The following is a 23,834-nucleotide window of genomic DNA, read 5'->3' as shown; positions in this document are numbered from 1 at the left end:
CTCTAATTATTGGTTTTGTTCAAATCCAATCAAGCATCCTCCTCATCAAAATATAATTGAGGGAGTAGATAGTCTGAGGCAATAGTAGTTTAATTATTGAAGTCCAAACTCTAAAGTAGCCTCTGTCCTTAAATCTATATCAAATCTGTAAATAGTGCGATGAAAGATGGTCAATCTTATTATTTAACATATACATTCCATATCCTTTGACATATTTATAAACCAAACAAGATTTTTCAAAATAATGGATTTCAATTGCATTCGAAATGCCAAACACATCACCTATTTCAAATTCTTCCAGTTCCACAAAAACTATCCTGCCATCCAAATTCCCCCATACCATAATCCTTGTTATTTCAGTTTTTCATCATATGATCTTTAACTTAGTGGCATATTTCGTGTTCAATCATGCAGGAGAACTTTTTGGTGTTAATTCACTCATCTAGTCATGTTTGTTTTCTAAAGATATTGTGATAGGAATCATAGAAACGTATCCTCTTTTTTGACCAAACAAAATTAAGACTATTGTGATAAGAATCATAAAATGATAAGAAATCTTATCCTCTTCTTTGACCAAACTAGTGGCTTCTGTATTCTTGATAAAACTATTGTTTTCTTTAGTATGGATGTTCATTCTTTCCTTGCAATCATTTCGCATAAACTTTCAACAGCAAAGATATTATTTATCGAATCCTTCAAGCGTACCTTCAATGGTGTCTTCTTCAACTTCATCCATTCAGAAGAGCTTTAAATATGATGTATTTATAAGTTTTAGAGGTTTAGATACTCGTAAGAACTTCGTTGATCATCTTTATCATGCTCTTAAGCACACAAGCATTTACACTTACAAGGACGACGAGAGGATCACGAGAGGGAAAAGGATCAGTGATGAGCTGATTGGATCCATTAAAGACTCAAAATTTCATATCATTGTTTTTTCCAAGAACTATGCTTCTTCGTCTTGGTGCCTCGATGAGCTTGTGAAGATAATGGAGTGTCACAAAACGAATGACCATACTGCCTACCCCATCTTCTATGATGTGGAACCCACGGAAGTCCGCAACCAAAGTGGGGCAGTTGGAGAAGCCTTTGTGAAACATGAAAAGGAAGAGGATGCGAGGAAATGGAGACAGGCTCTGAAAGAAGCAGCCGATCTGGCTGGGTGGGAGTTGAAAAACACTGCTGATGGGTAATTAGTTCCTTCATCATATGTGTGCAATATTATTTTATTTTGATTGGAAATAAATCCCCTACTTTCCCATCGATTTTGGCCAAGTTTTTGGTTTTAATAAACTCCAAATGTTATATTAAACATTACACTTTACACAACCACCAATCGGTCAGTTTCTGAAAAATCCCACTCAACAGTGGGTTTTACCCACTCGTGCCACCACAACCAATTTCTGTGTTGGTTTCCTCCAAAAATTTTGATCAAAATCAGGACTAAATAATTCCTAATCGGTTTCCAATCTCAATATTCTCTTAATGATTCAGCCCAAAGCAAAAAAGGAATTTCAACTTATTTATTGTCCATGGCATCTCGTGTTGTATTGTCAAGTTCTAACTTAAACTCGAGTCTTGTCTAAAGATTAAAGATGAAATATGATTAGACCACTATGCAATTTCTTCATACAAGTTTGTAGGTTATGTATAGATGTGAAAGATATTGTTAATGTGTGATTTTGAGTAAGCTAAATGAATCTTGTTTAAAATACAGGCATGAAGCTAGATTCATCAAAAAAATTGTCGAAGAGCTTTCACTAGAATTACGTTCCATCAACTTCAGCATTGATGAAAAATTAGTAGGCATGGAAATCCGGATCAAGGATGTCATGTCATGTTTAGCAACTGATATTGATGATGTTCGCATGATCGGGATTAAGGGGATGGGAGGTGGTGGGAAGACAACTTTGGCCAGAGCTGTTTTTGATCAAATATCCTTTCATTTCGAAGGTAAAAGCTTCATCGACAATGTTAGGGAAGTTTCAAATGCTTCTTTGTCCGGTTTGAAGTCTTTGCAAAGTCAAGTCCTTTCAGATGTCTTAAATGACCATTGTATCTCTATAACTAGTGTTCATGAAGGGAAAAACAAGATGAAGCAGATTATGCGTGATAGAAAGGTTCTTGTTGTACTAGATGATGTGGATCATATAGACCAACTTGACGCGTTAGCCGGTGAGCCTGATTGGTTTAAGGATGGAAGCAGAATTATCATCACAACAAGAGAAGAGCAAGTGTTGGTAGCACACAGGGTGAACGTGATTCAAAATGTCAATCTTTTATCGTATAAGGAAGCAATTTGCCTCTTCAGTAGATATGCATTTGGGAGAGAGATTCCAACTGAAGGATATGAAGAGCTATCAAGAGAAGTTGTTCGGTACGCTGCTGGACTTCCCTTAACGATTAGAGTTTTGGGTTCGTTTCTCTGTGGTAAAAGTGAGCTTGAATGGATAGATGCCCAAGAAAGATTAAAAACAATTCCATTAACAGAAACTATGAAAAAGTTAGAATTAAGCTATATCGGTCTAGATGAGGATTACAAAGAAATATTTTTGGATGTTGCATGCATACTGCAAGGTTGGCGAAAGGAAAATGCCATTGAATTCCTTGAAAGCTGTAGATTTCATGCTAGAAACGGTTTAAAAGTTCTTGAACAAAAATCTCTCATAAATACTACTCTTGATTTTGAGTATGTGAACATGCATGATCATATTAAAGAACTGGGGAGAAATATTGTTCGTCGTTCACACCCCGATAAACCTAACAAACATAGCCGATTGTGGATCAAAGATGAAATTGAAGATATATTGGTTAATGACTTGGTAAGGTTCAACTTTATTTGTAAGTTGGACGATATATACTGACACATTTTCATTTGTTATGACACAAGTTTCATGGTGAGTCTTTTAAATTACAGGGTACTAAAGCAACAAGACACATACGACTCTGGTCGGGGTCGCGGAAACTCAATCCAGAAACTGTTTTGAAGGGTCTTAGAATGACAACCGAACTTAGATCTCTTCATCTGTCTCTGAGATATTTTGATGCAAGTAGAAGTGGTTGTTTTAATTGTAATTGGAAATTTAATCATACCAGCCCATACCTTCCAAACACTTTACAATATCTGTTCTGGAACGGGTACCCTTTTAGGTCTTTACCAGAAACATTTCAAGCATATAATCTTGTTGGACTTAATTTGATGAGCAGCAGAATGGTACAACTCTGGGAAGGTGGAGCAAAAAAGGTATATATATATATACACACACACACACACACACACACACTGGGGAATCCACAACGGATCTCGGGGTATCCTGGGATGCCCCTCAAAAAAATTTTAGTAGTATAAATTTTTCCGAAAATTTTTGTTTATTTTGCGTTCCTTAATATAAATGTGTTTTGCGAAAAAATAACAAAAGCTCTAATTGGTTCAGTTGGTTATGACGATATGGTATTTTTCCGGAGGTTGTAAATTCGAATCTTGGGCTTGACATCAGTTTCTATCTTATATCCCTTCAATTTCTTTGTTATTTCTTATAATTCTAAAATTATCCCACATCGGCCATAAAATGAAACATAACCCCTATACATTTGTTATATAAGCAAGATAAGATTCTCAATTCTCAACAAGTTAAACCTTTGAATGGGTTTGGGTTTAAACCCGAAACTGAGTTTGGAAAACTGAAAAACCGAGAAACCGAACCCATTGGTTCGGGATACCCCTTTACGTTGACCCTGATAATGCTATAAATTAATTGCTTCGTAATTAAACAAATATTCATCTTTATTTTTTTGCTTATGTTAGGTTCTTAACAAGCTAAGATTCCTTCGCCTCAATTGCTTAAAGTTGAGGACACTTGACCTTGGGCTGGCTCCAAATCTCGAAACATTGACTGTTGGAGAATGCCGTGACTTGTTAGAACTTTACATGCCTGTTGCATGTCCGAAGCTTAAGTCCATCGACCTTTCTGGTACTAAGTTGAGGACCCTTGACCTTGGGCCGGCTCCAAATCTCAAGGTGTTGATTCTTAATGAATGCAGAGATTTAGTAGAACTTTACATTCCTCACGGATGTTTGAAGCTCGAAAACCTCAACTTCACGAGGTTAAAGTTGAGGATCCTTGAACTCGGGTCATCTCCAAATCTCGAGGCGTTGAGTCTTTATGAATGCAAAGATTTGATAGAATTTCACTTTCCTGACGGATGTGTAAAGCTCAAATACATCAACTTTACAAGGACAAAGTTAACATCCCTTGACCTTGGGCTGGCTTTGAATCTTGAGATATTGATTCTTGATGAATGTGAAGATTTGGTAGAACTTCACATGCCCAGTCGAAGTGTGAATCTCATATCCTTACTACTCAATAATTCGAAGTCGAGGACTCTTGACATTGGGTTGAGTCCAAATCTCGAGCACTTGAATCTTAATAATTGTTATCATCTGGAAGAACTTAACATGTCAGACGAATGTCAAAAGCTTACATCCCTCGAGATTAGACATTCAAAACTGAGGACACTTGACCTTCAGCTGACTCCAAATCTGAAGAAGTTAGACCTTAAAGAATGTCATAATTTGGTCATACATTCCCATTCCATTAAAGGTCTAGAAAAGCTTGTCTACTTGAACTTAACTGGTTGCTTGAGTTTTGGATCTTTTTTGTTTGAAACTACGGATTATGGTACTTCTTGTACTGTAGATGAATCACTTGAGGTGGGTCCTTTAGCTGAGCTACATCTTGTTGCTGAGTCCCTAGAAAGATGTCAATTTCATCCCGACAATAGTTTGCCAAAGTTTGAGTTTGCATGTTTTTATAAAGAAAATCGACACTTACTGACTGGAAATCTTGAAAAGCTAGTTTCGATAGGTCTGTGTGCTTGCACAAACCTTGAGACATTTTCACAAAGCATTTGTGGGTTACAACATTTAAGAAAGCTTATACTCAAAGGCAATATTCCAGAGGCACCCAGGGACCTTAACCAGTTAGAATGTTTGGAAGAGCTAACTTTGTTGTCTACAGATATTATCCGTCTTCCTGATAGCATTTGCATGTTGAAAAATTTGAAATCTCTCGAACTTATATCTTGTTGGTGTCTTGAGAAGTTACCTGAGGATTTTGGCCTATTAAAATGTTTAGAGGAGCTACATTTGTCATGTACAAAGATTAAACATCTTCCAGATAGCATTTGTATGTTGAAACATCTTAAATATCTTGAACTTGTTGAATGTTTGTTGCTTGAGAAGTTACCTGAAGATGTAGGCCGATTAGAATGTTTAGAGGAGCTGACTTTGTCATCTACAAAGATTGAATATCTTCCGGATAGCATTTGTATGTTGAAACATTTGGAATCTCTCGAACTTAATCATTGTTTGTTGCTTGAGAAATTACCTGAGGATCTTGGCCAATTAGAATGTTTAGAAAAGCTAAACCTAATGGAGTGCAAAATTTTACGAGGTATCCCAAATAGCATTTGTAAGATGATATGTTTAAAGGAGTTGGATCTACAAGGTACATGCATAAATTATCTTCCGAAGAGCATTCTTTTGTTGAAAGGTCTGCGTATTGTTGGGTCCAGAGGGCTTCTTCAGTCGTGTGGTTTTACATCCCAGATACAAATATCAGAAATCGAAAATTTCTGCTATGTAGAGGTGTGAATAACACCACCACCCACAACCGGATTCTCCTGCAACCAAGAACTATTGTAACAGGTACTTTCTCTGTTTTCAATTGCTCATCTTACTTCGATTAGAATTTGAAACTGATAAGGCATTTATTAAATTTTCAGCCAATAATCTAGCATTATATTTAAGCACAAGTTATAGGAGAATCAACGTTAAAGTTTTAATCTTGGTTTTACGGAGGCGTTATTAAAGTTAAAACCGACCTGACTTAGCAGTACCAAAATGCTGACATTTTTTTAGTGCAGTCACTTTTTGTGGCTGTGAATCAGCAAGTAGTATGCTTATTGTTCAAAGTCGACCAATAATTAAGGATGGTTGCTTACTAATTGTAATGTCTTGGATTGTGTCAATTTTTGGGTTTCGTAGGAATATAATTCATGTATATTTTATTACCAGTCTGGATCTAGATCAATGAAGAGGCAAGCAATGAAGTCTCGAAAGAGGTGCAAAAATACAATAAGGCAAGTTTGGACAGCAAGGTTAAAGCAGAGACTGAAATTATCAAAATATTTTTGGTTGTGTCGATGATGTCTTCAGTCACATCAGCCATAGATTAAGCGTATTGTATGATTTTCACAGTTGGGCTTTCAAAGTGCGTGATGTAATACTTTTGGAAAACAATTTGCGATTGTTGGGTTATCAATCTTTTGCAGCTAGCGGTGAAGCTCTTGCCACATGTCCATTCTCAGCATTCTTACGCATGTGACTTACGATTTTTTTTTTTAAATTGTGGCTGATATAATTATTTTTTGCACCTAATATAATGTCCGCATCTGAATAAATAACTGTTTTACCCTCTTGCATTAGTAAAAAACTAGCTTATAGCATTGGTTTTTGAAAACTGGGTTGTGTCGGTTTTCATTTTCTTGTCACTAAAGATCATAGACAAATTCACATGATTGTTTCCATAATATTTTACTAAAAAAGGAGTCACCATTGCAAAATTTTAAATCACATATGAATGTCCCTTTTAACATAAAAAGAAAAAGTCACAAGTAGGGCGATGACCTAAAACGGTGGTCAAATGTGGTCTTTTATAGCGGGTTTCAGGGGCGGAACACAAGCACTACATCTAGGGGGGCAAGATTAAGACTTTATAATTAAACTATATAAATAAGTTTTGTTTATTTCAAAATTATGACATATCAAAAGTTTAAACAAGAAAACTAATATAAAGATTGTTAAATCGTTTATCAAAGTGGAACACGACGATCTTTTGCTTTTTTAAAATCTTCTACAATTGTCTCTAAACTAATCTTTTCAGCAAGTTCTCTTTCGAAGTGCAAAACCAATGAGTCATTCAGAAACTCGTCTTCCATTTTATTTTGTAACCTTGTTTTAATGAGGTTCATTGCTGAAAATGATCTCTCTGTTGTGGCAGTAGAAACTAGAAGAGTAAGTATGAGACTAACTACTCGATAAATAAGATGAAAGTTTGCTACTCTTCTAGTCTTTATCAACCATTGACACAATTCGGACATAGATGCCAATAGTTTATAATCTGCATGTTGAACAACATCAATCCCATAATGTTGAAGCTGTATCTTCAAAACTGTCTTCTCTTGTTCATTGAAATCTTCAGGATAAAACTTATCTACTAACTTAATTATATCACCAATTTGAAAAGGCTCATCAACACTCTTAGGATCTAAAGTTGTTGAAAGTCGAAGCAACTCCGTTGAGCTATCGTTGAATCGATGATTTAGTTCCATTATTTGACAATTAATTGCTTCGTAAAATATATCCACTCGGTAATGATGTTCAAGTGTATGATCACTACGCTCGTTACGAGCTCGAGCCCCTCTACTAAAGTAGGGAGAAGACATATCCGGGATATCAATGTTGCGTTCCTAACAAAATGACTTAACAAGAGAGAGCAAACTATCCCATCTTTCATCTTTCATTTTTTGTAATAACAATTTGGTATATGCAACTAACCTCAATGCATTACAAATATCTTGAGTTTGTCTTTGTAAAGCTTGACAAAGTAAATAAGTGATCTCCATTATTTCTTTCTTGAGATGAAGAACAAAAATGAACTCGAATGTAGTAATAGCCTCATATGCTGAATCTGCGTCGTCTTTGATTGCACCAGTACCATCTTCAATAATTTTAAGTAAAACCTCGCAAGTTGGACTAAACATTTTGATTAAGCTCGAAACTGATTTGAGGTGAGAAGTCCATCTAGTATCACCAGCTCGTTGTAATGTGCCAATTTGATTAAGACCTCTACCTGTCTCTAGCTCATCAATAGAAACCTTGTATGCAATTTCCTCGGCTTGTGCATCTCTAATTTGGTCGGCACGCTTGGAGGAAGCACCAACAACATTGATAACAAAAGATAATCGAGTAAAAAACTTTTTTAATGCAACAACTCCTTGTGAAGCAACCATTAATGCTAATTGCAATTGATGGGCAAAACAATGAACATAATACGCATATGGACAATCATTTGAAATCAATGCTTGTAAACCCTTGAAATGACCTCGCATATTGCTTGCACCATCATATCCTTGGCCACGAATAAACTTAAGATCAAGATTGTTATGTGACATTACAGAATAAATTGCATTCTTAAGAGTTTGTGTTGTAGTGTCAGGTACATGAACAAGCCCAAAGAAACACTCCATAACAAATCCATCTTTATTTAAAAATCTCAAAGCAATTGACATTTGTTCTTTATTAGACTGATCACGTGCTTCATCAACAACTAAACAAAATTTCCCACCATCAATCTCCGCACAAATCATCCTCCTCACCCTAGTTGATATAAGGTTTAGAACCTCTTTTTGAATTGACGGTGATATATACGATGCATATTTAGGAGCGGTACGGAACAATTCTTCCATCTCCGTGTTAAAATCGCCAATTGCCTTCAACATTTGACGAAAATTTCCTTTGTTTATGGAATCTGGTCCTTCATCATGGCCTCTGTATGCAACTCCTTGAAAGGCACACCAACGTACTGCATAAATAGTAGCTTTCAGTCTTAATCTATTATTTTTACGCTCTTCTTCTGTAAATGTCTCAAACACATTTCGTATATCTTGTGCCTCGTTTAACAAATCATCACATGAGTTTTGTGCAACGTTGTGAAAAGATGTACACTCAGTCCCTATGTGATGCAAAAAAGCACAACTTTTTCCACCAACTTTCTTCCAATTCTGAAATCCATCGATAGTAAATGCTTGTTGGTCGTAGTGTCCCATTCCCGAAGGCTTGTTGAATAGAAAACATGGAAAACAAAACGCAGCATCTAAGCTCTCTGAATATTCAAGCCAATGATATAATTTAAACCAAGAAGCTTCAAAACTACGTTTATGGGTTTCTGGTCCCGATTTTGGATATACAACAAGTGTTTGTTGAAAGGGACCAAGATTAATATATGCTCGCCTAATAGTATCTCGCTGATTAACCGGATAATCATAAATTTGCTTACGCAAACCAGGATCTCTTTCTAATGTATTAAGATCAATTTCATTAATTTCAAGATGAGGTTTTTTGAAATGGTTATCAGTATTATGAACATCGGGTGTGGGGGCATCTTCATCCAAAACAATATCCGGCGGGTTTTCGGAATCTTGAGTAGAACTTGAGTGTTTTCTTTTAAAAACCCCATCAATAGTTCGTTGTTTTTTCATGTTGATATCTACCATACAACCAAATTTATTAACAATCAACAAAATATCAATATAAAATACTGATAAACATTTAAAGCTTTTATTTTAAAAAGATAATATAAACTACATATGATATAAATTACTTTCATATATACACGACAATTCATCAAAAATTGTATGCAAATTCAACTATTAAATATAATAAGTATAAAGTAATATATATGTATATATACTTTTGTATATCCTAATTCATAAGCTATGTACGAATATATGCAAACAAGTCAATAGTTACTTTAGAGTTAATAATAAACTAACAAATATAAAGTAGTGTATATAATATATATACTTTTACATATATTATTTTAATATATACCATATGTCAATAATGTCAGATGTGAGTAATCATAACTCATCATAAAGGCTCTCTGCAAAACTGCAATTCACAATTTCTACTTTACTGTTGCCTAGAAATTTAGTCCACTAGCAATAGAAAATCAATTAATAGATATATAAGGACAAACAAAGACACAGATCTATGTACCTCTTATAATGAGAAACGAGAATGAAGACCACCCTTAGCGGAGAGCACCCAAACGCACAACGGTCGACGGACGGCAGAGGCCAAGTTTCAACAGGCTCCGGTGATTGGCGAAGAGAAGAAAGGGCGTACGATACCAACGGCATGAACAATCCGGCGACCGGAAAACAGTACAAAACAGCAATGGTCTTAATAGTCGGTGATTTTCTTCCTGTGAGTTATGAGTATTCTGGTGGCGAGAATAAACTTTTGATTTAGGTTTAAACTTTTCAGTTTTTTTAACTCAAACATAGGTTAAATTGTTGTAATATTGATTATAACCGTGGGTTTTTATAGATTTTAATATATATTAAGTTTCCTTGTTTTATAGAATCCTAAATAAACAAAGTTGGTTTTGATTTCCTTTGTGATCTTCCGAAAATTTTGTTATCGGGCATTGCTATATATATATATATATATATATATATATATATATATATATATATATATATATATATATATATATATATATATATATATATATATGATTTGGAAACCAGGGGGCCAAAGATGTCATTGTACTATTTTTTTTAACTTGAATTCATATGGATGAGTATATACAGTTATTAGAACACCTAAAAGCGGGGAGGCCATGGCCTCCCCTGGCCCTTAAGACGGTCCGCCACTAGCGGGTTTTGTTATTTTATATGTACCATTACTTTGTGATGGTTATTAAGCAAGACACAAGGTGTTGATGTTTCATTTTAAGTGATTAGATCTTACATTGAAATTTGTAACATGAAAAAATCCATCACAAGTCGTGCCACGGTCGAAAATTGTGGCCAATTGTCATCTTTTATAATGGGTTTTTTTATGTTATATGTATGTTTACCTTGTGTTGGGTATTAAGTGAGTGTAACGTTTCTCAACATTTTTTAGGATTTGGGTTGGAACTCGACGAGTTGGGGAGCTCCAACTCGTCGTTTAGGAATTTATTTGGCCGCAGAGTTTAAGGATCCAACTCGACGAGTTGACGACCAATGATGAAACCCTAATTTTAGGGTGTTGCACCCTATATAAAGGACTTAAGCCCTCTTGGTTGGCCTCCCTACTAGCCTCCCTGTCCAGAGAAACCCTAGATTCGTATTCCATCTTGCATCTTGAGTGTGGTGAGCTTAAAAGAGTGGTTTTTGGTGATTCTTGAAATGAGCTTGAAGGTGGGAAGCATCTAGCTTGAAGAAGGGGCTTTAGATCCAAAAATTCTTCCTCAAAGGCAACATTTTTTATGTATAAAGTCATCATCTTATCATGTATTCATCTAGATCTCCTTATTTGAAGTTTAAGCTTGATTTTGGGGTTTTGGTTGAGTTGTCCAAAAGATGTGGATTCCAGGGGTTGTCAAGCTAGATATGACCCCTTAATGACCTCTTGAAGCTTAAAGTTGCAAACTTTATTGGTCCCTATGTCCCATTCATACAGTATGTCCATTATGAAGTCATAAATGAGCCTTAGAGGGTATTTCTAGCATGCATGGACGTAAAGTTGGAAACTATCGCATGTTTTGCCTACCTTGGGATATCAAATATATGTTTTGGAACATTGAAGTGAGAGTTTAAGGGCTTAATGGGTCAAGACCCTCTTAAAAGGACATAGGATTTGAGTTTGAAGGTTTATGGATGGTCCTTGAGGGTAAAGTTTGAAACTTTACCCTTCTAGACATCATTTTCAAAGGGATCTGAGGTTTGGAGTCTTTAGATTCAAAGGAAACGGCTTAGTGCATTAAGAAGTTGGTTTTCTGGCCAACTCGACGATTTGGTGAGACTTTTCACGATCCGGCCAGTCAACAAGGGAACTCGACTAGTTGATAGCCAAACTGGACGAGTTGAGTCAACTCGGAATGTTGACTTTGACTTTGACTAATGTTGACTCTTAGGGTTTGAAGTATTGAGTTGAATCTAAGGAGTTGTGTATGTTTAGGGAATGAGTAGAGTAGATACTCAGAGCCAGGGACTATTCGGCTACTGTCAGTATTTGAGGTGAGTCTTCTCACTGCACTCATGGTTCGAAGGCACCAAGGCCGACCTATTAATTGATATAATATGTTTGTATTGAATGGGAAATGATATGTTATTTGATTTATGTATGGGTTGATGTGAAGACCATAGGGGGAGCCCATGGCACTTGTGTAACATCCCGGAATCACGGGAGTAGAGTTGAAGGACCAAAAGTGTAAGTTTGGAGGGTGACTCGGCGAGTCCATGGGTAGACTCGGCGAGTCAGGTCGCGGCTATGGTCGCGTGTCAAGTGGCCTACTCGGCGAGTCCCAAATATGGACTCGGCGAGTAGGTGTTGTATGAAGAAAACCCTAATTTCTGGGGTTAAGCCCTATATAAAGAGCATAACACCCCTCCACAGCCTCCCTTATTCCCCCTTTGAGTTCCAGAAGCCCTAAGTTCGTGGAGAGATCATTTGTGGAGCAAATTAGAGCTTGGAGAAGTGTGGTTTGAAGAGATCTTGAAGGAGAAGTGGTTTGGATCAAAGGGCTTTGCTTGGATTCGAGTTTAGCAGCTATTGAGGCATCTTTTGGAGGTAATATCTTCGTCCTTAGGTTGTGCATTTCTAGTTCCATCATTTTGGGTTGTGTGGGGTGCTTGGTTGTGTGTCATTTTGATGTTGGAGGATGGATCTGAGGTTGCTACCTCAGATCTGGAGTGGAGAAGACCTTAAGAGCATTAAAGCCCCTATCTTTGTGTTGTTGATGAAGCTACCATGTCCCAAACCTTGGTTCTAAGGTGAAAATGGCTTAGATCTCGTTAGATTCACGTAAAGTTTGCCACTTTACGTGATGGATGGATTGTAGGAGGTTGGATCTATGTGTTGGATCAATTGCATGGCCTGAGATGCGTCTGTATGGATTCAGACCGGTGGTACTCGGCGAGTCACATGGGTGGACTCGACGAGTTGCTTAAAGATGGCCTGGAACTCGACAAGTTGGAAGAACAACTCAGCGAGTAGGTTGAAGATGGCCTTGGACTCGACGAGTCCATCTGGACTCGGCGAGTCTTGTCGAGGAAGTCCCAATATTTCTGGTTGAGTCGATGAATCGGTGAGTCGAGGGATGACTCGGTGAGTTGGGTGCGAGTGGACTCAGAGTTGTTGCACTCGACGAGTCTTGGGGTGACTCGGCGAGTTGGGTCGCTAATTGAGGGAAGTTCTGAGCATAAGGACTCGGCGAGTCATCGGGTTGACTCGACGAGTAGGGCCTGTTAGGGGTTGACTTTGACTTGTCCAGGGTTGACCAGTTGTCTTCCAGGGGTATTTTGGTAATTATGGGTATTTATTGGGTTATTGTTTGATGTTCAGTGGAGGAGTTGTGTCAAAGTTCGGAGCAGCAGGATCGTATCTTTTCAGCCATCAGTTTCGAGGTGAGTTATCCTCACTATATCAACAGGGTCTAAGGCACCAAGGCCGGCCCTTTATTGTATTGAGATTCAGTTACGTTTATCTTGTTGTTGTTGGTTGTGTCTGCATCCTGGTAGTTAGGATGGTACATGCTAAGGGACCTTGTTAAGGTCAGTATCTCGATATGCAGAGTGATGCTATGTTAGTGACCAATTAGGTCGGTAGCCTGGTTAGGGTAATGATATGCTATGTGATCTGCTTACTCGTTTTGTTGATTATGACTGTTATATGAATGTATGTTTTGTGCACATGATTGTTTGGACTAGAGATGGGTTGAGGCGGGTCCTGCTTTGTGCTGTAGGCCAAGATACCCAGGGCGGACCGGTTGTTCCGAAGGCCCAGTGAGCGGTCCGGATAGGCTGTAGGCCCCACGAGGGCGGACCAGACGTGCCGAGGCTCGGCGAGTGGACCAGGCCGACTGTAGGCCCGATACGGGCGGACCAGTCACAATGTAGACTCAGAGGGAGGACCAGGTGGGTTGAAGGCCCGATGCGGGCGGACCAACCCCACTGTAGACTCGAAGGACATGACTAGACCCGGAGGATGGATCCGATGGACTGAAGGCCCGATACGGCGGACCAGTCACGGTAGACCCGATATGCATGATTGTTCTATGTCCTGTTATGCTATGTACGTTTTATATGTTTTGGACCGGAAGGTCACGGCCTGGAAGGGCGTATGCGTGGTTGGTATTTTGGGGGTATCTCACTAAGCTTCCGGGCTTACAGTTGTGGTTTAATGTTTTTCAGGTTCTACAGGAGACTGTGGCAAGGCGAAGGCACGATCGTACCGCTCCTCATGATTTCTTAACAACGTGATTCTAGGAATACTTAAATGACTTGTATTGAAAACCTTTTTGTAAACATTTTAATGGAAATCGGGTTGTTTTGAAAATTTTAAATTGGTTGTGTTTTTCGGACGTTACAAGTTGGTATCAGAGCCTTGGTTTGAGTGAATTAGAGGAACACTTGTGTGACTCCAGTCTCAAATCGAGGAGAGTTTTCAAAAAGAGAAATTAAAATGGTTTTCCAAATAAGTAAAGGAGGACGCGGAGGTACGATCAGCCGGAGCCAGTAAGTAACCCCAAAATACCATACATGACAATTGTTTTATTGAGCTTGATAGAAAAGCATGCTAGAGTTAGGCTAGGGATCTTCAGGATTTATTGATGAGTTGCCTGATTTATGATGCCTGCTAGCCTAGGGTTCCTTGTGAGAGATTTCTAATGTTCCTCGAGTTGTGAGGATAGAGCGTTATTATGCGTGTCGTTAGGGTGTTGTGGGAGTACTCCATACAAATATGGGTTGGTGTGGAAGGTAGTATGGGCCTGTACTACTGAAAGCACGGACTCATACGCGTATCGGGGAAACCATGACCTCTAGGGTTGGGATGAGAGCTGGTTCCCGGGATAGTGGAATATGTCTGAGATTTGGTGTTTTATTTTCAGTATGGAGATTTCAGGGCACGCTGGGAGTGGATCCGGGTCAGGATCAGGAGCAGGAGAGGGAGTTCCAAGTGGGTCTGCACAGCCAGAGGTTGTCAGCCAGATGAGTACGCACGAGTTGGATGCGAGGATTCGTGAGATCCTGCATGATGAGGTTGCCGCATTGTTTCGGGCTGAGCTGCTAGAGTTGTTTGGGTCGATCAAGACCGCCATCGTGGAGTATTTTGATGAGCGCTACGCGGCTCTCACGGAGACGGCTGCCGCGGCGGCTACCGCAGCAGTAGCGGCGGCAGGGGGAGGAGCCAGTAGAGGTTTTCAGTATCGGGACTTCGATAATACGAAGCCTCCCACTTTTGACAGAGTTTAGGATCCGATCGTTGCTATGAGATGGTTGTCAGATGTGGAGGGATGTTTCTTCACGTGTTCATGCCCTGCTGATCAGAGGGTGAGGTGTGCTTTGAACCTGTTGAGGCTCGGAGCAAAGGATTGGTGGAGATTGACCACGGGATCGTACTCGGATGCGCAGAGGGCTGCGATTTCATGGGATCGGTTCAGAGAGATGTTCAGCACTCGTTATGTTCCACAGGTCGAAAGGGAGAGGTTGGCTCAGGAGTTCTTGGAGCTGAAACAGGATTCGGAATCGGTGACGGAAATCACCAGGATGTTTACTGAGCGGGCGATGTTTTGCCCTGAGTTCGCTTCGGAGCAGGCCCAGATGTCCCGGTATCTGAGCATGCTAAAGAGGGACATCAGACAGTTTGTGTCTGCGCAGAGGTGCGAGACTTTGTTGGAGTTGCAGGAGGCCGCCAGGCGGCGTGAGTTAGAGATTGAGTTACAGATGCGTGAGTTGAGGCAAGCTCCGGTTCAGTCGCAGCCGGCGACGAAACGGTCTAAGACCGTTGATTTCAGGATGGGAGATCAGGGTGGCCACGTCTGTGGTAAGTGTGGAAGGGGTCATGCCGGGGTTTGTCGGTCCGGTGGAGCATGCCGCAAGTGTGGGAAGGAGGGACACTATACGAGGGATTGCCGGCAGTCTGTGCCGGTTCGGGATTTGAGGATATGCTATCATTGTCATCAGGTTGGACATTTGAAGGTCAACTGTCCACAGCTTGCTACAGGATCGGTGCAGGCTCCAGCACCGGCTACGTTGAGGATCACAGGTAGAGGTCAGGGTGGAGCGGAGCCCCCAAGGGCTTAGGGTCGTGTTTTTCAGCTTGCTGCTTCGGGTACGTTCTTTCGGCTGTTTTGATTATTTATGATTATTGTAGAGTATTGGTATCTGCTAGTTTCATTGGTTGGTTATGGAGTTGCGTTTCGGGTTTTCGTGTGGTATTCATTGTTCCTTGAGGGTTTGGCGAGTTGTGATCGAGATTTCGTTTTAGTATCTTGTGTTCCCTGAGGGATCGTTATGGATATGGAATTGTACTTCGAGCCATCGTTGATTATCCTTATGAAGATTGGTGGCGGATGCGGCGTTAGTTTGGAGGCCAGTTGGATTCTGCAATCTGAGGAATGGATAGTTGAAGATTGGGTCGCTTTCGAGCGGGTTGTACAGCGTGGGAGCATGATTTGTATGAAAGTTGTTGGTGCTGGTGAAAAACATTTGGAGTGCATGAGTTGATTCCTGCAAGGTGCTTGGGGAGATCGGTGATGACGACCGGTGACTATCTGTCAGTGTCTTAAGTGGGGGAGAATTGGAAATTCTCCGGATGATCGTTGGGCATGGAAGGTTGTTTAGCCGCTTGGGGAATTCAGCGGTATTTCTATCAGACGAGAGCAGGCTCGTATGGGTGAGTAACAGGCGTACGGGGCGGAATGCAGACCTAGAGTAGTTGATTGAGGAAGGCATGGGAGCAGGCCGGGATCGAGTATGTATGATGGAGATAGAGTTCGGAACCCCTAGAGGGCTAGAACGGTATGCACGGGAGGATTTCCCGGAGAGATAGTTCGGAATAATGAGTGGTTGTTGAGCGGTCCGGATAGACTGAAGGCCGGTAGGCGTACCAGTCAGGCCGAAGGCTCGGAGGACGGTCCAGTCAGGTTGGCTGAAGGTTCTGAGAGTGGTCCAGATTGGCTGAAGGCCTGGGGAGGCGGTCCAGTCATGCTGAAGACTCTGCGGGTATTGTTAGATCGGTTAGAGGTTTTGGGTTGCGTATGTTGCAGTGAGAATACATAGGGAGGTCTGACCCCGGCTAGCGATCTTGAGCAGTGAAGGTAGTGCATGGGCTTGAGAGTCCTTGTGATGAGAGTCAGAGTAGCGGTAATGCATGGATGTTGAGTACGCTTTAAAGAGGTAATGTGGCGTGGGTTGAGCACCATGGTGCCTGTCATGGTGGCTGGGCAGACGAGTGGTTTCCTTGGTAAGGAAGAGGGAGGAATGAAACTCCGGAAAGGGAGTGCAAATTCATGGAAGTCGAAGCAGCAGTGTAGAGTTGCGATCGCAGTGGTCCGTCGATGGTCTTTGAGTAGTGTGTTGCGGCTGCAGAATATAAGCTTATTCGACTCGATATGTTGCTCTGGGCGCGGAGGGAATATCGCGACGTGGATCCAGGGAGAGGAGTTCGGAAGGGATGTAGAGCAAGAGTCTTGGACTCTCAGTGAGAATATGATCAGGGTTCCGGGAATGTATCAGTGGTTTATCCTGGAAGGATGTTGAGGATATCGTCAGTATATCAGGTTATCCACACCTGAGGGTGCTAGAGCTAGTATAGCATGTGTGTGTGTTGGCGAGAGGAGAACTCGGGGGAGATGCTCCGAAATGGAGGAATGGGTCTTTCGGTCGGCATGGGATGGATAGAGTGGAATTCGGATCGAGGCTCCAATGGTTCGTGGCTTTATAGCCACGTGAGTCAAGTGAAAGATGAGGATTTGAGCAATAAGGCATCAAGGGTAATTCTCGGTGGTTGAGCGTGATTATCGGAGGGTACAGTTGGTGCCCGGTTTGAGTAGGTGGTGGGGGCACCGTATGGAAGGAGAAAGTGAGCTTCTGGTTCTATGGTTGTACCTTGAGGGACTTGGTTCGGTCAAGGTCAAGTGACACATCGTGGGAAGTATTTTGAAGATGAGATGTCGTAGGCTTCGAGGACGAAGCCTAATCTAAGTGGGGGAGAATTGTAACATCCCGGAATCGCGGGAGTAGAGTTGAAGGACCAAAAGTGTAAGTTTGGAGGGTGACTCGGTGAGTCCATGGGTAGACTCGGCGAGTCAGGTCGCGGCTATGGTCGCGTGTCAAGTGGCCTACTCGGCGAGTCCCAAGTATGGACTCAACGAGTAGGTGCTGTATGAAGAAAACCCTAATTTCCGGGGTTAAGCCCTATATAAAGAGCATAACACCCCTCCACAGCCTCCCTTATTCCCCCTTTGAGTTCCAGAAGCCCTAAGTTCGTGGAGAGATCATTTGTGGAGCAAATTAGAGCTTGGAGAAGTGTGGTTTGAAGAGATCTTGAAGGAGAAGTAGTTTGGATCAAAGGGCTTTGCTTGGATTCGAGTTTAGCAGCTATTGAGGCATCTTTTGGAGGTAATATCTTCGTCCTTAGGCTGTGCATTTCTAGTTCCATCATTTTGGGTTGTGTGGGGTGCTTGGTTGTGTGTCATTTTGATGTTGGAGGATGGATCTGAGGTTGCTACCTCAGATCTGGAGTGGAGAAGACCTTAAGAGCATTAAAGCCCCTATCTTTGTGTTGTTGATGAAGCTACCATGTCCCAAACCTTGGTTCTAAGGTGAAAATGGCTTAGATCTCGTTAGATTCACGTAAAGTTTGCCACTTTACGTGATGGTTAGATTGTAGGAGGTTGGATCTATGTGTTGGATCAATTGCATGGCCTGAGATACGTCTGTATGGATTCAGACCGGTGGTACTCGGCGAGTCACATGGGTGGACTCGACGAGTTGCTTAAAGATGGCCTGGAACTCGACAAGTTGGAAGAACAACTCAGCGAGTAGGTTGAAGATGGCCTTGGACTCGACGAGTCCATATGGACTCGGCGAGTCTTGTCGAGGAAGTCCCAATATTTCTGGTTGAGTCGATGAATCGGTGAGTCGAGGGATGACTCGGTGAGTTGGGTGCGAGTGGACTCAGAGTTGTTGCACTCGACGAGTCTTGGGGTGACTCGGCGAGTTGGGTCGCTAATTGAGGGAAGTTCTGAGCATAAGGACTCGGCGAGTCATCGGGTTGACTCGACGAGTAGGGCCTGTCAGGGGTTGACTTTGACTTGTCCAAGGTTGACCAGTTGTCTTCCAGGGGTATTTTGGTAATTATGGGTATTTATTGGGTTATTGTTTGATGTTCAGTGGAGGAGTTGTGTCAGAGTTCGGAGCAGCGGGATCGTATCTTTTCAGCCGTCAGTTTCGAGGTGAGTTATCCTCACTATATCAACAGGGTCTAAGGCACCAAGGCCGGCCCTTTATTGTATTGAGATTCAGTTACGTTTATCTTGTTGTTGTTGGTTGTGTCTGCATCCTGGTAGTTAGGATGGTACATGCTAGGGGACCTTGTTAAGGTTAGTATCTCGATATGCAGAGTGATGCTATGTTAGTGACCAATTAGGTCGGTAGCCCGGTTAGGGTAATGATATGCTATGTGATCTGCTTACTCGTTTTGTTGATTATGACTGTTATATGAATGTATGTTTTGTGCACATGATTGTTTGGACTAGAGATGGGTTGAGGCGGGTCCTGCTTTGTGCTGTAGGCCAAGATACCCAGGGCGGACCGGTTGTTCCGAAGGCCCAGTGAGCGGTCCGGATAGGCTGTAGGCCCCACGAGGGCGGACCGGACGTGCCGAGGCTCGGAGAGTGGACCAGGCCGACTGTAGGCCCGATGCGGGCGGACCAGTCACACTGTAGACTCAGAGGGTGGACCAGGTGGGTTGAAGGCCCGATGCGGGCGGACCAAGCCCACTGTAGACTCGAAGGACATGACTAGACCCGGAGGACGGATCCGATGGACTGAAGGCCCGATACGGCGGACCAGTCACGGTAGACCCGATATGCATGATTGTTCTATGTCCTGTTATGCTATGTACGTTTTATATGTTTTGGACCGGAAGGTCACGGCCTAGAAAGGCGTATGCGTGGTTGGTATTTTGGGGGTATCTCACTAAGCTTTCGGGCTTACAGTTGTGGTTTAATGTTTTTCAGGTTCTACAGGAGACTGTGGCAAGGCGAAGGCGCGATCGTACCGCTCCTCATGATTTCGTAACAACGTGATTCTGGGAATACTTAAATGACTTGTATTGAAAACCCTTTTGTAAACATTTTAATGGAAATCGGGTTGTTTTGAAAATTTTAAATTGGTTGTGTTTTTCGGACGTTACAACTTGTCAAAACCATGGAGGGAGCCCATGGCATAAGGATATAAGACCATGGGGTAGCCCATGACATTCCATTGAAGACCATATATGGAGGGAGGTCATGGCAATTTGTATGTATATGTATGAGCATGACATTATGTGATTATATGATTTGTGTGATTGGGAAACTCACTAACCTTGTGCTTACAGTTTATTTGTATGTTTCAGGTGCTTCTACTGATAAGGGCAAGGGTTGGGCTTGATGACAAGGCATGCATTCTACGATGTTTTCACATTTAGTTCTTTGTACTCTAAATTTTCAAAATAACATGTATACGTAATGAGCTTTTTATAATTACTATGGTTGATGTTATGAAAATAAAAGATTAAAATTTTTATGAAAATTGGGTTGTTACAAGTGATACATAGACATAAGGTGATAAAGTTTAATTTTAAGTGATTAAATCTTAAATTGAAATTTGTTACATGAAAAAACTCATGACAAGTAGTGTGACGGTTGAAAACAGTGGCCAGTTGCCATCTTTTATAATAGGTTTTTTTTTTATCAAATTTGTACCTTAATTTACGTTGTGAATCTTATATTGAAATTTGTCACATAAAAAAAATCAGTGATAGAGTAAACAATAATCATTGCCAATTTTTAAAAAACCCTTTTTTAGTTAAACGTGTTTGATATTGATTCCCCGTTCAACCGATGGTCTAGTGGTGGCTCTCTTTAGGTGCCCACAGTGGCACTTACATCCACTGCTTTTTCTGTATGTAGTGTAATTTTTCAATTTTTTTTCTACTATAAAATGTGCTACCGGCAACACCTACTACGGAATCTTGCGTCTACTCCTACGTTGGTCTACATCTAGCAATGGTGTGTGTTGGCCTTCAAGTTGTGTACACTTGATTGATCGAGTTATTCAATTTTGCAAAATGGACTGTGTTTATAATTGACTAAGTGAAATCCAATTATCCACGTCCAATAAACTGATTCAAACGGTTTTTTAACGTATCTATCACATCGGTTCAACCCGATTTTTTAAAAAATTGTCCGTTTCGATCCAATCTAAAAATTAGCATAAAATCGGTTGTTGTTGAACCACATGTTATAACCGGTTCTCGGTTCGAACCGGTTTTAAAAACGTTGGACATAATATTGTAATTTGTCACTACTAGTTATAAAATATCAGCGTTGCTATAAATGTTTTTTGGTCATTCAAATTATTCATCACATTCTATTTATATTGTTCTTCCCATGCACCTCATGTTATAAATAAATATGATCAATGCATAGGAAGGAAACGAAATGATCGTATTATGAAGAATTTGCCAACCTAATATTTTAACATAGGTAAATTATAACAAAAACCAAAAAAATATCAAACTAATTATTAATAAAAATATTAGGTATACAACAACAGACCGCGGTGTACTTGTATACTAAAAATTAACCAAAAAATCCTAACAAAAAATATTTACAATACTTATAAAAGATAAAAGAATAGTATCAAGTTTGTCCTACATCTATTGTATCTTTAGAACTTCTTTTTGGCCTTACATATTTTTGTGCCTTTATAATCTGATTGAAAGTAATCATTATGGGATTCAGCAACCATATCAAGGTTATCTAGAAGTTGCATTGACTTGTATTATGGATGAATCACTTAAGGATGGTCCTTTAGTCAAATTACATTTGATTGCGGAAAGCCAAGAAATATTCCTAATACACCCCGACAATGATTTGCCAAAGCTTCTGTTTATATGTTTTTATAAACAAAATCCATCCTCATTGACTAGAAATCTTGAGAAGCTTATTTATTGTTGTATATCTGCTTGCACAAATCTTGAGTGTTTTTTAATAAGCATATGTGGGTTATGATATTTAAGTACGCCTAAACTCGAAGGCAGTATTCCAGAGGTGCCCAATGACCTTGACCAGTTAGTATGTCTAGAGTAGCTAAGTTTTTCATTTGCAAAATTTACATATCTTCCACAGAGAATTTGTAAGTTAAAACATTTTAAATATCTTCAAATTAACTATTGTTCGTTGCTTAGAAAATTACCCGAGGATATTGGCCGATTAGAGTGTTTGAAGACGCTAATGCTAGTGGAGTGTGGGTTTTTACAAGATAACCAGAGCAGCATATGTAACATGAAATGTCTATAACATTTATATATTTTCAATTGTACTCGAGTAAAGAAATTGCCTAAGGAACTTGGATGTTTAAAGTGTTTAAAAAATTTGTTTATGGAAGGTACATGCATAAGGCATCTTCCACATGGCATTCTTTTGTTGAAAGGTTTGTATATTTATGGGTCGAGAAAGCTTCTTTAGTCCTATGGTTTTTCATGTGAGATAAAAATCTTGGAATACCAAGACCAAAATGAAATTTCTAGTTTTGTAGAGGTGTGAACACACACACACACACATACACATATAATAGGAGAGTCCTCTACTGTGCTCTACAAATGATTATGAAAAGCTCCCAAAGCCTGGAAAATCCAATTCAAAAAGAACTATTATAACATGTACTTTCTCTATTTTCTATTGTTCATTTTATATTGATATGAATTTTAGATTGATATGCACACTAAAGAACTTAGTTTGTTGTTTTACGCTTGCCTTTATAACTATTGTTACAATCTATCGTAACACGTGAACAATTTCCTACATTTAGGAGTTTATATGACCGAGAAGCAATCATAACACAAGGTGACAAGGGAAGGTAGTGGATGAAATTTAAAAACCATTCAACTCTATAAATGAGGTTATACACTATTAAATTGAGGTATGGATTCCTCACTTTAAATATGGGCAAAGTACACAGTTAATTTGAATCCATGACGTAAGATAAGTTGATTTTTAACACACTTGATTTCTTCAAAAGTCAAACCGTGTTCTTGATGAAGATGGTACTATTTTGATATGAGGTTAGATATGTGTAACATTCATAAAAATATTGAAAGTTTTAAACTTTTAAATAAATCCAAAACCCATCATTATTTACAAATTGTTTTCAAAATAAGTTCAACATCAGAGAAATCCCAAAATCGTGAAACAAAACATGAGGAGGTGCACGATCACGCATTCGCCTTCCCACGATCCTCTGAAGTGGCTTAAGGAGTTCCCCAAAAATACCGATACATAACAAATAACACAAATACAATAATAGCATGCAATAGGTCCACAACTAACAGACTGGATTACCCTTGAGTCCATACCATAAGTTTGGCTTGCCCTATGGACCCATAGCTTATGTCTGGCGAGCTCCCCATCCTGATCAGACCTCAGACTGAATACCACAAAGCCCTCAATACGAGTCTAGCACGTCCTTCCCGACCCTCAGCTCATATCCGGAATGCTCACGAGCCCTCAGTATGAGTCTCGCATGTCTTCTCTGGCCCTCTGCTTATATATGGTATACTTCAGGGTTTGTTGGCTACAACACGGAGTAGTACAACCTCAACCCAACCCACACAATATGTTGACATATAATAGATAATAACATATTCATATAAATAGAGAGTATCACAGGTAGTCCTACAGATCTACCAGACTAGCATATCAAGACTAGAATATCAAAACTAACATATTAAGACTACCATGGATATCAATTTCATACTCAGCATATCAACAATGTGAGGCTATAAAACCAAAGGGCTGGCCTTGGTGCCTTCGACCCGAAAGTACAGTAGGAAACTCACCTCACAACGTCAAACCACTGAAAACCTCTGAAAACCTCCGACTACTGGCTCACAATAATCCTGAACTATCACAACAAAATAAACATCCAATTAACAATTGGATTAC

At 40.2% G+C, this 23,834-nt stretch overlaps 3 protein-coding genes across 5 annotated transcripts; 1 reads left to right on the top strand and 2 right to left on the bottom strand.

Moving 5' to 3' along the window:
- Nucleotides 1-609: 609 nt before the first annotated feature.
- LOC145017123 (TMV resistance protein N-like) lies at nucleotides 610-6,356 on the top strand. 3 transcript variants are annotated; one of them, XM_078975199.1, is made up of 5 exons: nucleotides 610-1,189; nucleotides 1,718-2,822; nucleotides 2,918-3,244; nucleotides 3,806-5,707; nucleotides 6,047-6,356. In XM_078975199.1, exons 1-4 carry the CDS (start codon nucleotides 627-629, stop codon nucleotides 5,651-5,653), a joined length of 3,843 nt encoding a protein of 1,280 aa, XP_078831325.1. In that variant the 5' UTR covers nucleotides 610-626; the 3' UTR covers nucleotides 5,654-5,707; nucleotides 6,047-6,356. The 3 variants fall into 3 exon arrangements, with proteins under 3 accessions (XP_078831325.1, XP_078831326.1, XP_078831324.1); XM_078975200.1 differs by lacking the exon at nucleotides 6,047-6,356 and adding an exon at nucleotides 5,785-6,040; XM_078975198.1 differs by having other exon boundaries at nucleotides 612-1,189; nucleotides 6,077-6,356.
- Nucleotides 6,357-6,873: 517 nt separating this feature from the next.
- Nucleotides 6,874-7,392, bottom strand: LOC145016793 (uncharacterized). Its single transcript, XM_078975000.1, has one exon. It carries the CDS (start codon nucleotides 7,390-7,392, stop codon nucleotides 6,874-6,876), a length of 519 nt encoding a protein of 172 aa, XP_078831126.1.
- A 138-nt stretch (nucleotides 7,393-7,530) lies between these two features.
- Nucleotides 7,531-9,321, bottom strand: LOC145016792 (uncharacterized). Its single transcript, XM_078974999.1, has one exon. The coding sequence runs from the start codon at nucleotides 9,319-9,321 to the stop codon at nucleotides 7,531-7,533; it is 1,791 nt and encodes a 596-aa protein (XP_078831125.1).
- Between the last annotated feature and the right edge of the window lie 14,513 nt (nucleotides 9,322-23,834).

Source organism: Lactuca saligna, chromosome 9 (genome assembly GCF_052625555.1).
Source record: "Lactuca saligna cultivar CGN05327 chromosome 9, ASM5262555v1, whole genome shotgun sequence".
Lineage (NCBI taxonomy): Eukaryota > Viridiplantae > Streptophyta > Magnoliopsida > Asterales > Asteraceae > Lactuca > Lactuca saligna.
This window is presented reverse-complemented; position numbering and strand designations above follow the sequence as displayed.

Bases quoted from the DNA above. Each gene is read 5' to 3' on its own strand.
- LOC145017123 (XM_078975199.1), top strand. From the start codon at position 627: ATGTTCATTCTTTCCTTGCAATCATTTCGCATAAACTTTCAACAGCAA. The intron at 2,823-2,917 runs GTAAGGTTCAAC...TTTAAATTACAG, and splicing joins ATATATTGGTTAATGACTTG to GGTACTAAAGCAACAAGACA. The intron at 3,245-3,805 runs GTATATATATAT...TGCTTATGTTAG, and splicing joins GGGAAGGTGGAGCAAAAAAG to GTTCTTAACAAGCTAAGATT.
- LOC145016793 (XM_078975000.1), bottom strand. From the start codon at position 7,392: ATGGAACTAAATCATCGATTCAACGATAGCTCAACGGAGTTGCTTCGA.
- LOC145016792 (XM_078974999.1), bottom strand. From the start codon at position 9,321: ATGAAAAAACAACGAACTATTGATGGGGTTTTTAAAAGAAAACACTCA.